General features: G+C 36.4%; 2 protein-coding genes across 5 annotated transcripts; both read right to left on the bottom strand.

Annotated features, from left to right (window-relative positions):
* Nucleotides 1-232: 232 nt before the first annotated feature.
* Nucleotides 233-2,848, bottom strand: LOC112528757 (ATP-dependent Clp protease adapter protein CLPS1, chloroplastic-like). The gene is made up of 4 exons (XM_025139828.1): nt 2,551-2,848; nt 1,884-1,982; nt 1,077-1,186; nt 233-719 (listed from the first exon to the last, which is right to left on the bottom strand). Exons 1-4 carry the CDS (start codon nt 2,792-2,794, stop codon nt 639-641), a joined length of 534 nt encoding a protein of 177 aa, XP_024995596.1. The 5' UTR covers nt 2,795-2,848; the 3' UTR covers nt 233-638.
* A 1,929-nt stretch (nt 2,849-4,777) lies between these two features.
* Nucleotides 4,778-20,473, bottom strand: LOC112527315 (ADP-ribosylation factor GTPase-activating protein AGD2-like). 4 transcript variants are annotated; one of them, XM_025137891.1, is made up of 19 exons: nt 20,363-20,473; nt 18,908-18,984; nt 17,864-17,964; nt 17,384-17,454; nt 15,432-15,494; nt 14,631-14,675; nt 9,873-9,938; nt 9,150-9,197; nt 8,950-9,045; nt 8,827-8,868; nt 8,419-8,631; nt 8,183-8,314; nt 7,831-8,049; nt 7,636-7,719; nt 7,281-7,553; nt 7,041-7,156; nt 6,152-6,236; nt 5,577-6,034; nt 4,778-5,259 (listed from the first exon to the last, which is right to left on the bottom strand). In XM_025137891.1, exons 1-19 carry the CDS (start codon nt 20,408-20,410, stop codon nt 5,145-5,147), a joined length of 2,352 nt encoding a protein of 783 aa, XP_024993659.1. In that variant the 5' UTR covers nt 20,411-20,473; the 3' UTR covers nt 4,778-5,144. The 4 variants fall into 4 exon arrangements, with proteins under 4 accessions (XP_024993659.1, XP_024993660.1, XP_024993661.1 ...); XM_025137892.1 differs by having other exon boundaries at nt 8,183-8,308; nt 20,363-20,456; XM_025137893.1 differs by lacking the exons at nt 14,631-14,675; nt 15,432-15,494; nt 17,384-17,454; ... (1 more) ...; nt 18,908-18,984; nt 20,363-20,473 and having other exon boundaries at nt 9,868-9,919.
* Nucleotides 20,474-20,831: the final 358 nt, after the last annotated feature.

Below are 20,831 nucleotides of genomic sequence, written 5' to 3'. Positions count from 1 at the left end.
ATTTGATTAATATGTGATTTTATAGAAGTTTTGATTGTTTCATAATATAAAGTATTGATCATAATTAATGAACCATATTCATCTTCCATAAATATTCAAATTATAATAAATAAACTCCAATCATTTCCATAAATATCTCAATTTATTGGGTTGCATTGGTTGTACAAACACTATGAAAATATTTGAAACAATCTCTCTCTATATATAATTTGTGTGTGTACGAGAGCTATTATGCTGAAATTGTCGTTCGCATTGGTTTTCTCATGATCTATCCGAGATGCATTGTGCCCAGTAAGCCAAGGGTAACATATACACGTCTATGATGGTCACATTTGGGTGCTCCTCATCCTCAAGATCAACCCAATATGCACCATTACCAAAATCACAGCACTCTTATGACATGAATCTATTTGTTCAATCCACTCTACATTCGCTACTTGTGTTTCATCACAAAGACTCGGTTAATATGCAGAACGACCGAGGAAAGAATACAAGTTCTACACATCTACTATATTGTTTGTCGAGATACTACTTCTACTCGCTCGATCAAAACTGGTTTTCGAGATTTCCCATAAAATGCTGCTCCATCATATTCTGAGCAATGAGTCTAAACCTCAAATGGTAGTCATATATGAATATCATACGGTAGCCGAATCTGGCTCTATCGTTGATCGCAGTCCTTTGCGCATCATCATCTGGGCATAAAACTCCGCGTGTTCCTGTTCACGACACAAAACGAGACTTAAAGTAGTTGCTACTTCCTTCCAAGTTCTTTTAAACCAGCAACAATAACATAAACTTATAACCAATAAACAAGTCTAAAAGAGATCTTAAAGTCTTCTTTTAGACCAGCAACAATAACATAAACTTATAACCAATAAACAAGTCTAAAAGAGATCTTAAAGTCGAAAATCTATCTTCATGGGATAAAAGAAAGCTTGTTCTAGTTCACGAGGGTACGGCCAATTACAATATGTCGTAAGGCCTACAAATCACCACTCAGTACTATATATTGGATAAGGGGGCATATTCCCCTTTTCCACCGTACATGTAACCAAAGCAAATAGTAAGAATACCTTGACTGCGACCACAACAACTGCCACACCATTTTCTTGTGAGACTTGGAAGAGTCTTCTTGCATCATCGGCTGTAACAGCTGGAACAGCCTGAGGCAATGCTTTTACAACTACATACACAAACAATTACTTGCCATGAAGGTTCAAAGGAGTTCTCAAATATACCATATTAGTTGTGCAACTATACTACCACTTATCCACCCAATCAAAGCCGAATATGCATTTGTATTCTAGACAAGTGGTGCAAAATTTCAGAAGAATCCTTACCATATTCGAAGATGGAAGTAGTGGGATTGACCCTCAAAATTGGAGACATACTCTGCCATTTGGAAGAATGGCATCTCCTGTGACCGACATGATCACAACATTAAGCGTTTGGTGTGCAGACCGGACTGGACGTGCAAGAGTGAGGTAGGTGGGTGAAACAATTCTTGAAGGTTTCAGGGTTTTACTTTGACATGGGTAAATTAATAATTTACCAATCTTGTCTTATCTCGTTGCTTTTTTGTTTTTGGTGGGACAAAAAGTGCATTGTTTACCCACTCGGTTCCATCCTGTTCCAATCTAATGTCATGCCAAACATGGGACGGCAATTTTTTCCCACGTACCAAACACATCATGAACTCGAGAAGTTTCTTATACGTAAAGACTAGGCTCATAGAAAGTAAAGCTTAAAGGAAAGTAAAAAAACACATCATGAACTCGAGAAGTTTCTTATATGTAAAGACTAGGCTCATAGAAAGTAAAGCTAAAAGGAAAGTAAAAAAACATTAGAAGTCCATGGTTACAAGCTTGTATCATAATTACCTAGCTCCTCAGTATGACGGGCATCATCAATCAAAAGCACTCGGTAACTGTCTCCACTACCAGTGTGTTTCTTGTCTCTCACCCGGCCAATATCTCCACCTACATGTGAAACTAATCATCAACATACAGCTTCATATCTACGGACCATAAGGTTCCAAATTAGATAAAAAAACACATATCCAATCTCCTTATCATAAAGGTACAAGTTTATTACAGCCCCTTATAAGTTTCTTTCTGAAGATTTGCATATGGTGTTACCTTCTGGTTCACTTTAGCAATTAACCCTAGTAAGATTATGCTGTATTAGCTTTTATGTTAGTAAATCAAATCACTGAAATTCATACATGATATTGAGATAAAATAGTCAAAACCAAACAAACTAGAAATTATAAATATATTTTACAAATCCTGTAACATTAAAATCATGAAGCCATCACGCAGTTGGTAAATTGTGTGTTAAACAGGTTACTCTTGACATTACACTTGGAATTGATTTGCAATTTATTCGGCAAAACCTGAAAACGGAATTTAGAATTTGCAACTTCGTCTTGAAATCTAGTTCGTTTCTTTCTCAAGAACTCACTCCGCTACCTTTACGTCAATGTTGCAGTAAATAAACGCTAGGTCGGCATATAAACAAGATCGATTAAATTGAAAGAAATGATACCTTCTTGAACTTGTGTAGCAGGGTCGAACTGAGATTGATCAAAAGAAGGCCGTTCTAACACGCCAGCTCCTCCCCTTGAAGTTGAAGATCCAAACATAGCTTTGGAGGAGCCATTTGAATTTGAAATCGAAACCGAAGAAGAAGACGCTCTAATCGTAAAGGAAACAGTAGGAGATATTGGAGTTCGTGAGGGATGTATGTCGGTTGTTAGAAGGAAAGTCGAAGACGTATTCAGTAGCGCCATAGATTTCGTCTGATTACAGCGCCAGGGAAATCGAAAAGAAAATCTAGATGAGATGGTTACGGAGGATTTGGTGATTGGTAGCCTTTTAAAGAAAAAGAGTAAAATACGATTTTAATCCTTGTAGTTTGTAATTTATAACTATTATGGTCCCTGGTCTTTAAATTCTCCAAGTTTAAAGCAAAGACTGAAATTCTCAAACAAAACACATGCAATAAATCAAACTTATGCATACTAAAATTTCACCCAGAAAACGATATGAAATAAAATTCCAACGAAATTCACATGTAATAAAGTAAACTCATTTTCTTTCAAAACTTGACCCAACTCTCTCGCATGCCTTAATTTACCTCTCAAAATCGATAACAAAATGTGTGCACACGTTTTGAGTAAAAAATGGAACTTGATTTAACTGAATTAGCAACTTTATTTTAACGGTGTTAGTCAGAGGGACCATGACCAAAACAAATTGAATACTATAGGAACCAAAACCATAACAACCATACCATAGGACCTTAGTCAGAAAAAATATCAAAATAGATTTTGTCCCATCAGCTCTAAACAATCTTGTTTTTTTTAACATGAAAAATAAAGAAGCCATTGCGATTGCTGGAAAAACTAGGCCTATTAAAGACATCAAAACAGAGGGAAAGTTAAAAGTTGTACCTTTTATTATTATTTATATTTATTATTTATAATATAAAGATATTTTATTAATAAACGGGTTTTTAACCTATGTGTGAACAATTGATTTTAATATGACATTTTTCCACGTAAATAATAAATTGATATTTTACGTCTATCAATAATTACAAGATCTATTGATTATCAATAAAAAATAATACACATATTTTATCGCTATAATTAATACAATTTTATTAATGACGTTAACAAGTTTGAGCCACATGTTAGTTATTGTGGCTTGTAATATTTATGGCACCATATCTTTTATTTGGGTGGTTTACTACGACTACGTTGTCGTTTTACTTTTTGGGTTTACGTGGTTTTCACATACACCACTTCAAATGTTTGTTTGATTCGTAAGATAGTCGTAGTCGGTTAATTTTTTATAAAATAGATATAATTGATGTTTAATTACAGACGATTGCTATAACAAACAAGTGAGAATTGGACTGTCTGTCCAATTCATGACGTGGGTGATTCATCGAATAATGTGTATAAGAGGTTTGTACGTTTTTCAACCGAAAGCAAGAGCTCCAACCCTAACAGTAAGCAAATTAGAGAGTCAATGACTGATTAAGTGACCGACTGGTCTAAGAGCCAATAATCAGATGAATTACAATTGGTTAATTAGTGGTTTGGCAGCAAATGACCAAACAGGTCAAACAAGACCTAATTTTAAGGTTTCATTTCACCGGTTTAAAAGGTTTGGGTCAATTATGGGGTTTAAACTAAAAAAATCATAATATATATTTCCAAAGTGAAATTTCTTCCAATATAATATTATTAAAAAAATATATTATACCAAATTATAAAAAGAATAATTATCTCCAAAATAAAAAAGCTAAACAAATTCACGAACAATAGTTGGAATTTTTTTGGACATGAAATTTTACATTTTGATTTGATGATCATCGAGTTTTGCCGATTTAAAGAACGCAAACAATTGAGAAGTGAATATTAAAAACTTCACACCCCGGATCAACTTTTCTAAATTGACCCATAAAAGTTGAACCTACAACACAACACAAAAACTAAGTATAATTAATATATGTGTATTTTGACGGTTGGTTCGGTCCAAACCGCTCAAAAAGAAGTTCAAACCGTGGACCGGACCAGACTGTCAGACCGCTCAAACTGCGAAAAACAGTTCTTCAGTTTTCTCAACTTCTCCCTTAATGAAATAAATAACATCTTAACTTATTTTCTGTCTCTGTGGACCGAGGCGAAAGGAGGCTCCACGACATCCGAGCATAATTTAGTTTCTTGATTCTTGAATATACATAATAAAGAGCATATTAAACATGATCCAAAACTCGATCAACTTCATACCATAAACAAGTGTACAACATACAACCATCAAACACTTCACATATGAATCAAATATACACGACAAAACCCCGATCACAGTCAACACAAGAAGCCTATCCCGACAAAAACCTTTGTATAACCAGTTATTTATCGAACACAAAACCAAAGATACCCAGTATATCCCACACAGAGGTAGAGTGTGTTTGCAGTGACTAAAAGAACAAAGAGATGTATTGACAGAGTTTAATACCCTCTGGGGTCTCTCCCTTTTCTCGAGAACCTGATCTATGATCCGTAGACAGTGATTGACTGTATCCACCCGACACGCATAAAAGGATTAATCAGGCAGTCGGGTCAAACTTCACTTGCTCTCCGATAGCAAAATTAGTAACTCGTCATCAGTAATAGCCCCCATCTCCATGGCTCTTTCTAGAGCACCCTGCCCGCCACCGTCTTTTATAGATGCAACCGCCCCTCTGAAAAAAGACAGGCATTACTTAGCTAACAGGAGTATGGCCATTTGAGGTTGTTCCATGATAAGCTTTTAATGAGCGTTACTCGCAGGACCAATGTAACCGCTGTCTAGAAACTAATGTGCCATTCTTCAAACGGATGGTGAAACAAACCAAAGGGTCTTTGGCCCAGCATTACACGGGTTACAGATAGAACCCAGCTTTTATAGAGGTTATGGTTTCAAGTCTCACCGAAGGTGAGGAATGTTTGTCAGTTTTGCCGTATGTATAAATATATTACATACTTCCAAACGGATGGTAAAACAAGTAGCGGATGTTACCTTCTGAGCATATACTTTGCCAATTTGTTATTACCGGAGCAGATACAATGGTGAAGCGGTGTCCGACCATGGCTGTCGGACCTGTTTATATCAGCACCAAATTGTAGCAATAGTTCAAGCATCACTTGATAGCCAGAGTTGCATGCTAGATGCAACAATGTACAGCCTTCAAGACAACTTTCAGGCTTGCTATAATCCGTAATCTTTTTACACGAGAATGGATCCGTTTTTTCGGCAGAAACAGAATCTTTTGACGAATCATGCTCATGAACATTGTGAAACAAATCGGCACCAGCCACCTCATCATATGTGGTGTTGACAATATTGGCATTTGAAGTAGCAATTAGTCGATATACCTCCCGTATATTGTTACTCTTGACTGCTCCCCAGATTCTGGTGGCATATGAAGGGTTACTAGCGCTCATTTCTTCATGACAGACTAGCCGTTTCTCCACATACTGGATTAAACCAATCATGATTTCACATTTCATTGACGGGATTTATGGCATAATGAATCTTGAAACATAAGAGTACGACAAAAAACTACTTCAAGCAGTTCAAGAACATATATATACCTTTGCTATGATATACTTCTCCCTCTGTTGAATTGCATCTCTAGGATTAGGCTTGTTAACTGCAAGAGGATCTGATCCATCCTCACTACATATTTATTTCATATAGTTGAGGTTAGTGAGATGATTAATCATTTAATTAATATCTATATCAAAATACTTTATGTAAGGAGGTTCATTTAGGAACCTCAAATATTTTAGGAACCACCCTTTTTTATGAGTATTCATGATGAATAACATGATAAAATGTTCATGATGAATGTTGTGACAGGTATTCACAATGAATAATATTCATCATGAATACTTGCAGAATAGGTCTCTAAATGAATCTTCCCCTACTTTATATGGATAATACATCCCAAGAGAAAAGTTTCAGTTGCAAACTGATCTTAGGTTGTGAACCGGGGGACAAAGAAGAAGAGGACACATGTCTACGGGTGTCCACATTCACCATGAATAATGAAGGTGAACATTCATGAACTATTCCTGATGAACGATGCACCATTTATGATAAATTGATACACCATTCATGATTTGATACATGATTCATGATGAATAACCCATGAATGTATGGGACACATGGCACGCTCTCCTTTGTCCCCCGGTTCACAACCTAAAACTTGTTTGAAACCGAATCCCCCCCCCCCCCTTACATCCCAATATGACCAAATGAACCCAGCATATCTCACTTAGAGATAGGGTTTGGAGGGTTGGATGCGTAGGATGTACGCAAGCCTGTCCTCCACCCCAAAGATGAAAACGACTATTTCCATGAAGACCCTAGGACCCTCAGTTGGTGAAAAGGTGTGCGCGAAAACGTGAAAACAATTTTCGCATTAAAGGAATGATTTGTGACATAATAAAAGATGCGCATTCCCTTCGACATACCCACCTATTACTTTGAAGTAGATTCTCCCATATGGAATTGCAGTATGTATTACCCAAATTCCCAAACAAATCCATAACAGTAGGTTCCCAAACCTTCACATCTAGATTTATTGATCTCACCTACAGTGGTAACAATAGAATCATATTAGTTACACATCACGATGAATAATCTGAAATACGTTGATTAGGCATTCTCTCTAGGGATTATATAAGAACGGGATTTTTGTGCGTTACAGAAAGGGACCTTTGATATGTGAACCCCTAGATTCCGGTGTACAGCAGAGCATTCAATGCACATTAATATGCCAAGATTAAGTGATGCCCAATCAGGTTCAGGTGCACTGCATTCTGCACAAAGATCGTTTCCGGGAATCTCTCGAAGAATGGTAGAAACAGAATCTGCCAGATTGATATGCATATCATCCGCTGTAGATCCCTTGTTATCGACTCGTGAAACAGCGGAACTATCACCAACTGTTTCACTGTTATTACCCATATTACTTCTGTCGAAATGTGTCTGTAGAAATTACAAAAATATAAGCTTTATGCTTATCAACCCACAGAAAGTGATGACTTATTAAAATTTCAAAGAGTTCAACCTGCCTAAGGTGGGTGTTCAAGAGCGAGGCAATCACTCCTGTGATCTTGTTCATCCAGTCAATCCTATCAGCTTCATTTTCAGCCTGCCCAAACCACGTAAAGAAAACGACCGCATTAAATTAGCATAACTTTCCATAATTATCCTACGGCACATAATACACCCATTTTAAAGTTGCCGATTTGACCAGTCTCACCTGAAGTGTGTATGTTTTCAAGGGCGAAATTATCCTGAAGCACAGACGCAAATCTGAATCCTCAGCATCGAGTTTTATTGTTGAAGTACGAAGATCAACAGTATGACAGCCCAAGTCTTCATCATCATTCGACGCTGCCCTGCTATGCCTTGACCGGAACCTCCCGAATACACGACTATGGTGTTCAACATTAGCAATTGAATTGTATGATTGTGTACCCTAGAATAAGATTTAGCAGGATTACAGGATGAAAAAAGTAAGTTGTCGCAATTTCTAAGCGGAATGGGCAGGGTATTTAAGAATTATTGTCATAATAAGACTAAAATATGCATAAAACTACACTTTAGCCTACCGCAGGTTTGTTGGGCAAAATCCGATGATAATACAAGTTCCCCCGGCTATCAAGTACAAAGAATCGTCTCTTCCAATCTGCTCTCAAACTTGAAGATCGTTTTAGAAGATACCCTTGCTTGATGGTCTGGACCTGGAACAAATATGAACACGTTACTATCAACTAGCAAATGGTACTTAATGCATCAATAACTGCAAGAACACATGCAAAGGATGCATGCAAGACCAAAAACTTACCAGCCCTTTTGCAGTGGACTGCATTATTGCTTCTATATTCTTATCAGAACTCATTCCGACACCATTTGCACTAACATAAGTTGTAGTGGTCCCGAAATTACTAGGCACTGGTTCTGTCATCTCCGCTTGTGTCCTAAATTCCTGAATTCTCTTTGCAAGTCTATCTTGTTCAATACTAGCTTGTTCCTTCGATTGTTGGGCATATGTCAACACCTGAAATCAAGATCAGCAAAATGTATTTAAATTTTTAATTGCTTTGAAACAAACCAACAATATGGTAATTCAGATTTCTGTTTTGGAATTCTTTTGTTTGGATATTTCCTAAAAGAAGAGGATCAACACAGATGTTTCATTAGTGTGTTTGATATGTGAAAAAGAACAAGAAAATAGGGAAAATATGAAGTATACCTGATGAATGAAAGGCTCCATTTGACTCAACAGTTCATATCCCTAGAAAGTCAAAACAGCATGGTTAGTACAAAGTCTGCATACCGTTTACAAGATAATGTTCGAAGTTTCCAAACAACGTACCTGCTTAAAATATCTCAAATGGGCATCCATTATTGCACTAAGAGATTCCAAAAACGTGTACTTCTTTTTCGCTTCTATATTCATGAGAGAATTTACCTGCATTCCTTAAAAAACACCAAGGGAAATATCTTAAACCTTAAAAATGAAATATATTTAACAAATGAACATAATAAAAAGGACTGCATATTTATTAGACATACTAGATTGAATCTGCTCCTCTCAAATGTTGATTTTGAGTTCTGCAGGTCCTGCAAAAAAGGAGAAAAAAATAAGCTTCTGCACATGAAATATATACAGCCAACCGAAAGTACTAGCTATAATTTCATGATTACATCTATATATTGGCTGGTTAATCTTAAAATAAGGTATTATGGTTTCATAACAAAGACGATAGTTCTCAAGTTGTACAACGATATGATTTGATTCATGAAGCACAAGATGTGAACCTGCTTACGTCCGGTTCACCACTATATTGGCAAAAAATCACATTGTCTCAACAAACCCGATCAATTAGATGATTCTAAAAATCCTACCCTAGATTGCTTACCTTATTTCTATGCTTTTGTGGATTTGTTTTCGGAGTTTATTGACCCAATGATTCCAAATGATTAGCCACATGGATAAAAGGCCTGTATGCTTGTATTTACTATTTAGTGAAGTCATAACTCATAACATAAAAGACAATGTTCTCATGATCAATGTAAGTATATTTTAAAACATGCATCACTAATGTACAACTTTTGTGCTTATATTTAGATATGATATATTATTTATCTTAGAAGATTTTGAAGCGAGACTATGATTCAACTCAACCTGTAATTCATGATTAATTAAATTAATATAGTGATCCTCGATTAATTAAATTTGTATACCTGGTGAGCAACTTGATAAAGAGCCAGAATTCACAACAGGACATACCATACCTCCTCTAATTCAGAAACTACTTCATCCCGTGTACTCTTTTTCAAAGATGCAACCTTCTCACGAGCCTGCATGAAGAAAATCAATATGTTTTAACCTCTATAAGTAGGGAAACCGAATGTTCAATTGCAGCAACTAATAAGGACAACATTACATAAATGATCGATAAGCTCAATAAGAAATTTTCCGTTCACAAACGAATTGTATCGGGATAATTTTTTTTTACCTCTAGGGTATCATGACCAAAAGAAGCCCCAACCACTTGTACAAGCCAAATTGGGTTGTATTTGGAATAAAGTATTGCAATATGAGGTGCTTTTAAGCTATGTGAAGGGTTCATATAAAATGTCTTTGAATTCTTGTCTCGAGTTCGCCAGAGCTGAAGTCTTGAACTAAATCCTTCCAATCTCGAGCCTTGGACCAACCATTAAGGTTCCTACTTTGTGATGATTAGACCACAGGTTGGGGTCACAAACATTACGTTAGCAAAATACAAGGGAAATGCAATGCACAAAGACTTCCTTACCAAGCCTTGGCAAAGCCGATAAGCTTTGTGTTAACTTCATATTCTCCCATAAGCCATACTACTATTTCCTCAAAAGAGGTCCCTACTCCCTCATAATCTGTAATTAAATACTCATCATAGTTCTCACAGTTTTGAACAAGAAAAGGATCGCCAAAAGTCCTTCAGTCATGTATATTGATTTTCCCAAGATGGTATGGAAATCCACCATCGTTTCCAAAAGCACACAGCTCTAGCCTCATTTCGACAATGAAACTGTCAAAGTATTAACTTTATTTCTTTTAGATATTGAGAGGCCATTTTCTTTCTTATAGCAATGAATGTATCTATGGCACTTTTTCTACATCCCATTTACTTTTTCAGTAGCACGGCATGAGATAAAGAGTGGCTAATGGTTAAAGCACAGTTCGAAAGGCAGAAGCAATGTTCCAGATGGCCAATGTCAGGAGGAATTGACTTTTCAAAGTTCAGAATAAAATATGATGTGTGAAAAAATCCAAAAAAGAATGTTGAGAGGTTAATTGTTATTGTTGTTCAAAAAATCCTAAAAATTCTAGATTGAATTCCAAGAAGAGCATACGAGTAATAAATTAACCAGATCTTTTTGGCAACCGAGAAAACAGTAGATTTGAATGGAGAAAAAAATAAATTGAGATTTGATCCTAACTATATCAATATCTGAGACCAAATACTTAGACTGAGAGGGAAGTTTGAGAATCAAGACAAAAAATAGAAGTAGAGTAGAGTTTGGAGGAGAAACAAGAATAAGGGAGGAACATATTCAAGAGACAGTAGATACAAAAGGATTTACCTAAACTGAAGATCAAACAGGAAGAAAGTAATAAGAATTAAAAGCAAACATAGATATAGGATTGTCGCTTTGAACCATCAACATCTGAGACAATCTCATGATTCTGAATCAATTGTGATGAAAGGATTGAGATATTAGGTTTCAACATAGAGATTCAAGGTCGAGACCAGAGATTTAGAAGAGAGCTATGGAATTAATTTCCTACTTATCCCATATTCTCCAATTAAAGTCTGCCCTATTTGTAATCTTAGCCCACTAAGTCCACTAACAGAGTTACCAGAAAACTAACAGAAGAGAAGAGGTAACTACATCCCACAATCGATAGCACCCAATATTGCTTCTTAACCCTACCCACAAACAATAGTCTTTCATCCTCTCTCACACATTCAAGTAATTCAAGACACTATACCACTCCAAGATACCCAACCATGTGTATGATAGAATAAACCTTGTGTCACAAATTTTGCTGACTCATACAATCTCTGCTCTAAAATAAACTTTCACCACCATTTCAACCAATACAACACACACCTGGCTCTAACGGATTATTAACTGTATGGATACCTCCAATATCCAAAATCCTGCAAAATATCAACTAAACAAGGGAAATATAGCAACATACTCATCTTTCTACCATCACACAGTTGTGAAACATTCTTATTCCGGCTATTAAATTTACAATTTTGTAACTGTGTCCATATACCTCGAGAAAGGTTCATATACCTTGAAGAAGATGTTTTTCATTGATTTGTGCAATTGCACTCAATGAGGGAGGTTCAAGGGAAAACCCCCCAAAAATAAAAAACTAAGGAACACCCTGGTAATCAACCATTCATCTGGACGGTATGCACATGAGCATACAAGTAATTGCAGTTGTTTCTTGGTTTTTATACAGGTGTGCATGTTATGCACATGTGCATACTGGGCAAATTGCTTACAAATTACTTGTATGCACATGTGCATACCGTTGAGATGAACGATTACCAGGGTGTTCCTCAGTTTTTCATTTTTTTGGGTTTTCCCCTGAACTTGACCAGAATATATAGCAGATTACATGAAGTTAATTACAGAAAGAATCAAAAGCATTTACAACTATATCAAAACTAAAGAATCCTAGCTTGTAACTGATCCTAAAAATCAGCTATGAATATCATTGATTTGATGAAGGAGATTTGATATGGCATGGTAGAGAATCAATTGCTTTAACATCCCCCTGCAATGCACAAGTTTGGTATATAGAAACTGATGACGATGTTTATGGAGTGGCTTGGTAAGAAAATTAGCTGGCTGGTCCTTTGCATTAATGTAACAAACCCTATGGCTGCCTCGGGCTACCTTCTCACGAATATAATGATAATCAAGCTCAATATGCTTGGTGTGTGCATGAAAAATGGGATTTGAGGCCATGTAGGTTGTGCCTATATCTTCATAATGCAACAGAACAGGATACTGAATACGAGCACCAAGTTCTTACAATAAATAGCCTAACCAAGTTGTCTCTACACTTGCATGAGCCAAATAGTGGTAGTCAAATTATGTGCTGGACCGTGCTATAGTGGGCTGCTTCTTTGAGCACTATGAGATGAGATTAGAGCCAAGGTACACAAGGTAGCTTATCATGAAATAGATCGCCTTGTAGTTAGACAACCAGCCCAATCAGCATCGAAGTAGGCCGATAGTTGAACCGGTTGCTGTTGGGGGGTAATCAATAAGCCATGGCCAAGAGTGCCTTCAATGTAGAGTAGAATCCGCTTGGCAGTAACTAAATGAGGGACACGGGGCTAGCTAATAAACTGAGATACCATGTTGATTGCAAATATGATGTCAAGACAAGTGATGTTGAGGTATTGCAAAGACCCAACAATCTCACGGAAAACGGTAGGGCTCTCAATCAAAGGTCCATCAGCGGCAGTGAGAAATAAACAAGATTGTCTTTAATAAATTGAGCAACCGGAAACAAATTTTTACGAACATAAGGGATTCACAAAACTTGCTCTATAGAGAATTTGCTTTTGCCCAGGAAAATAGGAAGTTTACCATAGTGAGAAACAGACATAGAATTGCTGTTTCCAGTGTAAGCATTGTGAGGTCCGCCATAAATATGTGCATTCTGGAGAGGCATGGCGGTCATGTGATCGGTAGCACCCGTATCCAGATACCAATTATCGTTGCCAAACGAATGAGGACCCGCAAAGACAAAGCAACAAAGCAATGTGGGCATTGGTGAGGCCCAGTATTGCAATGGAAACACCATTGTGGGCCTTGGGGGTGGAAGCTGTCGAAGAATACCATTGGACCAAGGAGAATGAGTGGCCCATGGTTAGGGAACATTGTTGCAAAAGAATTGACCCTGATTATTTGGGTAAACACGGCCTCCTCGACCACGACCACGGCCACGAAAATCACGGCAATTTCCAGCACTACCAGAGCCACAAGACTGCCAACCATCTTAGAGGATTGAGCTGTTGGCGACGCAGATCGGAAAAGAGCTGTGGTTGTGACATCTGAACAACGATTATATTCGTCAAAGGATAGAATGTGGCCGTGGTAGCTCAACAAAGACTGGAAGTAGGTCAGATTGAGCAATCATTGTCCTTAACATGAGGTAGTCTTGACCAAGATCTGTGAGAGTAGCAACCACAAAATCTTTTCCTAAAACAGGTTCATTAATGGCTTCAAGAGAATCGACTAATGAATTTGCATGCTCTAGATATTTATCAACAGATTGGGATCCTTTTTGAAGATCAAAGAGCTGGAGGTGAAGACTGGTAGAACTAGCTACATATTGTTGAGCATAATGTTGGGCAAGACGATCCCAGATACCTTTGGAAGTATCAAAACCAATGGCGAGTCTGGTGACCTTCTCAGTGGGTGAGGTGTTGAGAATGCTTACGATCTGTTGGTCGGTGGTGAGTGAAGCATCATATTTGGGGTTGTCTGCAATTTGGGCAGGAGTGTCACCATCGGCTGGAGTGGTGATAGTTGCAGGAGGGATTGGGATGGAACCATCAATGTAGCCCCAAAGTTTGGCACCACAAAGGTATAGCTTGAGTTGGAGGATCCAGAGGAGATAATTGCTTTCGTTCAATTTTATGAACTGGGAAGTATTTTGATGTGATGTGGTGTGGGTGGGCTGTCACGAGGGTGGGCAGGAAGAAGAGAGGACACAGATTTTACAGAGAGAAAAAGAAACAGGTGAATCCTAGACCTAAAGTTGTGATACCATGAAGAAAATGATTTTTATTGATTTGTACAATCGCACTCAATAGAACATACATAGCAGATTACAGAAAGAATCAAAAGCATTTACAACTATATCATAACTGAAAATCCTAGCTTGTAACTGATTCTAAAAATCTGCTATGAATATCATTGCTTTTATGGAGATTGATATGGTGTGGTAGAGAATCAACTGCTTTAACATACCTGATCATACACATGTGAAGCTTTGTCCAATCGTTTGCGTGATTCCTGAGAAAAACAAGATGGAATATATGGTCTACTGTAAGATGGAGAACTAGAATTAAGAATGTATCAAGAAAATAAAAACAGGGATTGAAATAATTAACTTTTTGTTGTTATAACTACAAGTAGAAAGATATGTTGTGGCACATGTATGTAAACGGATTTCCCTTCGTGAATAAATCATAAGAAAATCGTCCCAATCTGCAAGTGTTTCAAAATACAAACTAGGATAGACTTGGATCGTGTATTATATATGCTTAATTTGTGCTCTTTGGGACAGAAAAAGGGAGAGATAGGTCCTTTAAGCACATATTGTCCACCAAATACTTTTTATAGATGTAAGAAGCCCTTCATTCAATTACATTTATCACAAAAAAAAATTGACAGCATCAACCCTGAAGCCATCGAGTTGCGTAATGAGCTCTGAGAATGGAGACATCTTTACATACCATATTAGTAAGCGGCCTAGAAACTTCAAAAGAACGCAACCAAATATGAGCAGAAGTTCAGAATATTTATACAAGAACCTTAAATACTTCTATGCTCACAAAACTAAACATTTTACATCTGGTTTTCCAGTAAATGAATGTTAATCTGTTCCCATATTAAAGTTTGGACAACTTTGTTGTACATAAATTTGTGTTACTTTGACTTGTACACTTCTAATGGTTTCAGCTCTCTAGTAATTGTATGCAACAACTTGGTAAAATCCATATTTGCCTCAATATTATAGCAAGTAAAAAAATTAAAGGAGAAGATAACCTTTGCGTCTTGCAGATCATTGGTCAAAAACTGATTCAAACGATCCACAAGTAAATGATCAACCTGCAAATATAATACAAAATTGCTTCTTAGATGCAAGAGTTTGAAGTTAGTTCTTGATGCCCGTTGTTATGGATGTGGCTATGAAGTCGATACACCAAAAGGTGGGCAACTAATGTGAAAGGACTTGTAGCCATTTCAAGTTCATACACTCTACACCTCCTGTCAAAATTAGTATAACAGATGATGTAGACTAAACTCTGGTATATCTATATGGTATTATAGATTTATCAAATATCCAAGATTGCCGAAAGAACTTACATAAGATGAGTAATATGAGTAGCTAATCATTGTTCTTTCTATTTCTTTTCTTTTCTGATATGCTATTACCATCCTAAATATGTAAATTGACTTTGGCAGGAGAATTTTGCCTTTTGAAAATGCCTCAATTAATTCTTCACAGCTGCAAATTAGAAACTGTTTTAATTGTTGGAAACTTATTCCTCTTCTATATTAATTACAAGGTATCGTCCACAACTATAGATCTTACTCTGCTTTAACCCCTCTCTCTCCTCCATCTCTCAATTAATCACATATAATGAATGCAAAAAGATTGGATCATGCCCACTGTTACTCGTGAACTCTACCAAGTCTGTTGAGAAGTTAGGTTATGGATGGTAATATTAGACAAAATCTTATTCTACATCATTCAACATGATAGAATATATATTTCATCATCGTCCTCGGTAATATTCATTATGTTCAAGTTTCAACAATAAAATATTTCGAGCACAACCATAGATTGTATTAAGGAGAAGCTCCATTGGCGTTGTGTGTAGTTTCTTGCATAGCGGATACCTAAAAATCTATTGATGGACATAATGTTTTGCTTCTATGTATGAATCACTCTATCATTTTGAGAATCATTTTGGTATTGAAGTGACTTAAAAAGTTAATTTCAATCAAACAGGACCCTCTCATACCCTCAGAATGGAACCCTAGAGCCACCACAAGGTTGAAATAGACTGCTCCTTGAGGTTAGCGATTAGACACCTTTGCCTAGATCTCTGCACATTTAACCCTCTTTGAGGTTGGAGATGGGGAACGCTTTTCATATTTATATGTGTATGAAAAGGTAACTGGTAAAATAGTAACAAGTAAAGAAACTACTAGCAGCCTCCCTATATACATATGTGTTCGAAAAAATGGAGGTCCCATGACAATAAGATCTCTTTGAAAAGACAAAGGATGAGATGGAACGGGAGCACCATAAAAGGTAACTTAGATGTATGAGTGATGAAGGAAAATAGTAATGTAACTTCTTTTAATGGTTTGCCTATTACATGTGTATATGATCTTGTACAACACATGGTAGCTACAAGCAGCTGGATGCAGATAAAATCATAATGAAATAAAGAGAGAAACTAAATAACCACTGCTTTAAGTCATCACTATAAATCCCATTTTCTTAAACACTTCGGTCCTCAAATACTGACAGTCAAAAGCAATATTCCTTTGGTTCTTCTCACGAGATTTCTGATACGTTGTCATGATAGCAAATGGGATTAAAAGTAGGAATTATGCATTAATACTAAGAGCAGTAACTATACTTATAGAACAATAATGAGTATATAGCAAGTATATTACTACAAGTAACATGAAAAGAATCTCAACTGGGAGAACTACATTATTCACTAAATACATACAGACAATTGTGCTGCAAAACTAAATAAGTTGACTCGTAATGAGTGAAAACAAGTGATGAAATGCAGGAAGCATACCATGAATTAATGGAACTAACTATCCACAAAAGGTCCATAGAGCACACATGTTCTTAGTAGCAATCAGATTCTTTAAAAGGTTTTCACATAGAAAGAACAAGTAATCATCATGTCGTGAAATTCAATTCGCCATAAATGATTATTAGCTTTAAATGCAATTTGTACACTTACTTGGGAACGAAGAAGCTCCTTAAACGTTTCAATCTCGCGAAAAGCAGTAACAAACTTCGTCATTATTGGACCTTCTCAAATATAAAACAAGAAAGGAGTAACTTCTCATGTGCATTTGTTAAATCAAAAATATACAATTTTTTGCATCGAAGAAGATCAAGGAAATGAGAAATAACTTATATTTAACATAGCTCACAACAATAATCCCCGCAACCACAGTTTCATTTATCAAGGACAACTTACATAAATAAATAGCAGAAAACATATACATGAAAAGCAAAAGCACAATAAACAGACATGTCTGAATATTGCCCAACTATCACACAATCAAAAAAAATCCCTTGTTGTAATCTAGCAACTATGTATTTGGTAGAAGCAACCACTGCTTGACCGTGCATTAGTATCACCACAAAATGATACTTCTCGTTTGGACACGGGAGACAGAGAGGATTAAATAAGGTTGGTTACCATTAAACTAACCTCCAATAGATACACTGACAGGGTCATCTTGACCACCACCAAATGCCTCCAATGATTCTGCAAATATATAGTCCATATTGCATGCTTCTCCAAGACCATCCCTGTGGAAAAAATGAGATAATTGAGAGAGATCCAAGGGCACATTTACCCATGGATCTTGACTAGATGCCAACAAGAGATCACAAACTTGAAGAAAGGGTAGGTCCTTTACACAATCTTTTAAACACAAATCTTTGTATTGAAATAAGAGGCATGGCTTCCATGTTATAAGGTCACAACTCTCTTTACTAGGGCAAACCAACAGCAGATAGGAATTCTTTCATTGCAAGTGTATGAGAACCCGAAATTCAACTATAAGAATATATGAAATCTAGAAGCCTCATATCAGATGCAACACATACCGCGCTAAAAGAAACCTAGCTTTCTCGGCCTTCTTGGCCTGTTTAAATAGTTACCATTTTACCACTTTTTACTATGACGAACCATTGAAATGATGAATAACAATAGTGTTTACAGCTGGTTTAATAACAGACAAAATTCAATGCTACAAAACTTTAGTTGTTCTTACGACATGATCATCAAATAAATTGTGTATGAAATTTGGAATGCTGAAATAGTAGCATCAATAGTCAAAGTGCAAGCATTACACTTGGAATCACAAACTTCTAAGATGAGGTCACTCCATCAACCTAGAAAGAAATATAGCCAGATCTATAGATGATATCATTACAATAAGTCGAGTATGGTAGTACTGTCTTAGTATTAATTTATTGTAACTTGTAGTTTTTGTCCTGGCCCACCAGTTTGCTACATGGTTGCATTATTCTCAGGAGCACATCAAACCCTAAATTCTGTCAATAATTGACTCATAAACTGATAATGGGGTACTCAAATAATGAGAATATCTTATTAGTAACCAACAGAAACTAATTCTTATGCATTAATAGGACCAATAATTTGAAAACAGCTTCATGGAGTAGGATAAGAGACTATAAAACCAGCAAAGGAAAAAAGAGATCAGTGAAATTGCAACTGCTAACTTACATGTACTTTTTGCTCCCCTTGTGTAGTTTTTGACAACGTAGTTTTAGCTCATCCGTTGTTTGTTCAAGATAACGCACCTGTCCAAAAATGGCACTTGTTAAGAAAATAGACAGTGCATGTAGTACCAAAAGCAAGCTCCAGAACACAGACTATTGTATTTAGCAACCATTAAGACGAGAAGAAACTTCAAACATTTAGCAACCTTAATCGTGCATGTGTCCTATGTAATGATAGAGCTGTATAATACTTCTTTTACGATGATGGGGCCTTAGAGGACATTAGTTTTAACATACAGTTGAGACGATTATGAAAAAGGTAAAACTAAAATCTTACCATGTTGGAAAGGGGACCCTCTAAGTAGGACAGCTCAAATTGGAATGAGAGACCTTATTATGGAATGCAGTAGATATATAAATCAGAGAAACTAAAGAAATGACACCATAACATATCAAACTCCAAATTTCGAAAGGAAGAAGCTGACCAAAGATGCAACATTATGTTAGGCTCAACATGCAAAAAGGAAATCGAACTTCCCATATTCCTCTGATCGAATTGGACATCTTTAGAACCATCAGTCTTTACCAACAGAATAATGAGCGAAAAGGAAAGAAAAAAAGTCCAATCTAAACCAAGAAACAACCAACAGGAGTCTGGAGTTCACGGCAGACAAAAGATTGGCAAAGCAAGCCAAATGTTTCCTCCATCTTTCCATAGTCATTAAAAACACAAAACTAGTGATATCATTTAAGGGAAGTTATAAACCACAATTCTAAGGGGGAAATAAAGTAACATACAGATAACTGAATTCAGTCTTCATGGACAAGTGGTCAATAGAAAAGTTTGCACGGCACAATTAAGCAGATGATGGATGCTACAACCAGAATAAAAAAATTCTCAATCGTTTATTCCATTATTTCAGATCACCATATTACTTCACTCACTGAATTCGGTACCTTGGGCCATCAAGAATCTTTGATATCTAACACCAAGTTACCATTTCTTTTGCTATCGAAATATTAGAATAAGTGCTCAAATATTATAGAATCCATGCTGTTTTTTTACTCATCTTGACATATTTTTACACTTCTCAAGAGACCAAAGTATAACCCTTCATAAATAGTCCCCCCCAAAGAAAAAAAAGTTGCAAGTTCTACAATACAGTGAAGCATTTCAGATTTTGAAGACTCAAATAACGTAACATTTCCATGATTATATCTTCTCTTTATACAATTTTCATTACGAACTACCCTTCACATAACGTTCGATCTAGGTTTCCCTAAATCACTAGAGTATCAACCAAATTCAACTCAATAAACAATTGCTACGCTAAGCATTCCACGTGCTTCCTCAATGCAAAACCACGCATACAATAATCGTGTATGTAGATTAAGATCGAAGCAAAAACCCAGAACTTGAAGTTGCATTATTATAAAAAAAGAAGAAAGAGAAAAGCACCTGCTTCTGGAACATGGGAGAATCATCGAGCTTGATAAAAGCAGTCATGGGGCTGCCTTTTTCTGTTCGGGTACGAGGAAGAACCTTAGATAAATCTGGGAAATCCGAATAATGGACTCCTTCGCGTTCTTGAGCTTTTGGGTCAGATCGCGGGAAGCTCATATTATTTTACTATTAATCAATAAAATAATGATATCAACGCCGACGATGGTAGTAATGAAATCAATAAGTGGGGCCCAATCGTGTTTAGGTTTTTTCTTGAAATCAGTCAGCACGGTGAAAACGAAAACAAGATCACCAAATATTGTTGTCTTCCCCTTTCCATGTGTGATCTTGTTTCAAGATTTTTGAGGTGAAAGGTAAAGATTTATTGATTCCTTTTCTAATTGGGAAAAGTCTAAAAAAATCCAATAGATTTTAGTGTTTGGAATGATTAAGTATTTTGATAATTTTTTAGAACAAAAAAGTT

Source organism: Cynara cardunculus (assembly GCF_001531365.2).
Source record: "Cynara cardunculus var. scolymus isolate 2C chromosome LG 15, CcrdV1, whole genome shotgun sequence".
In the NCBI taxonomy this organism is placed as follows: Eukaryota; Viridiplantae; Streptophyta; class Magnoliopsida; order Asterales; family Asteraceae; genus Cynara; species Cynara cardunculus.
The sequence above is the reverse complement of the archived record's forward strand: the minus strand, read 5'-3'. Positions and strand labels throughout refer to the sequence as shown.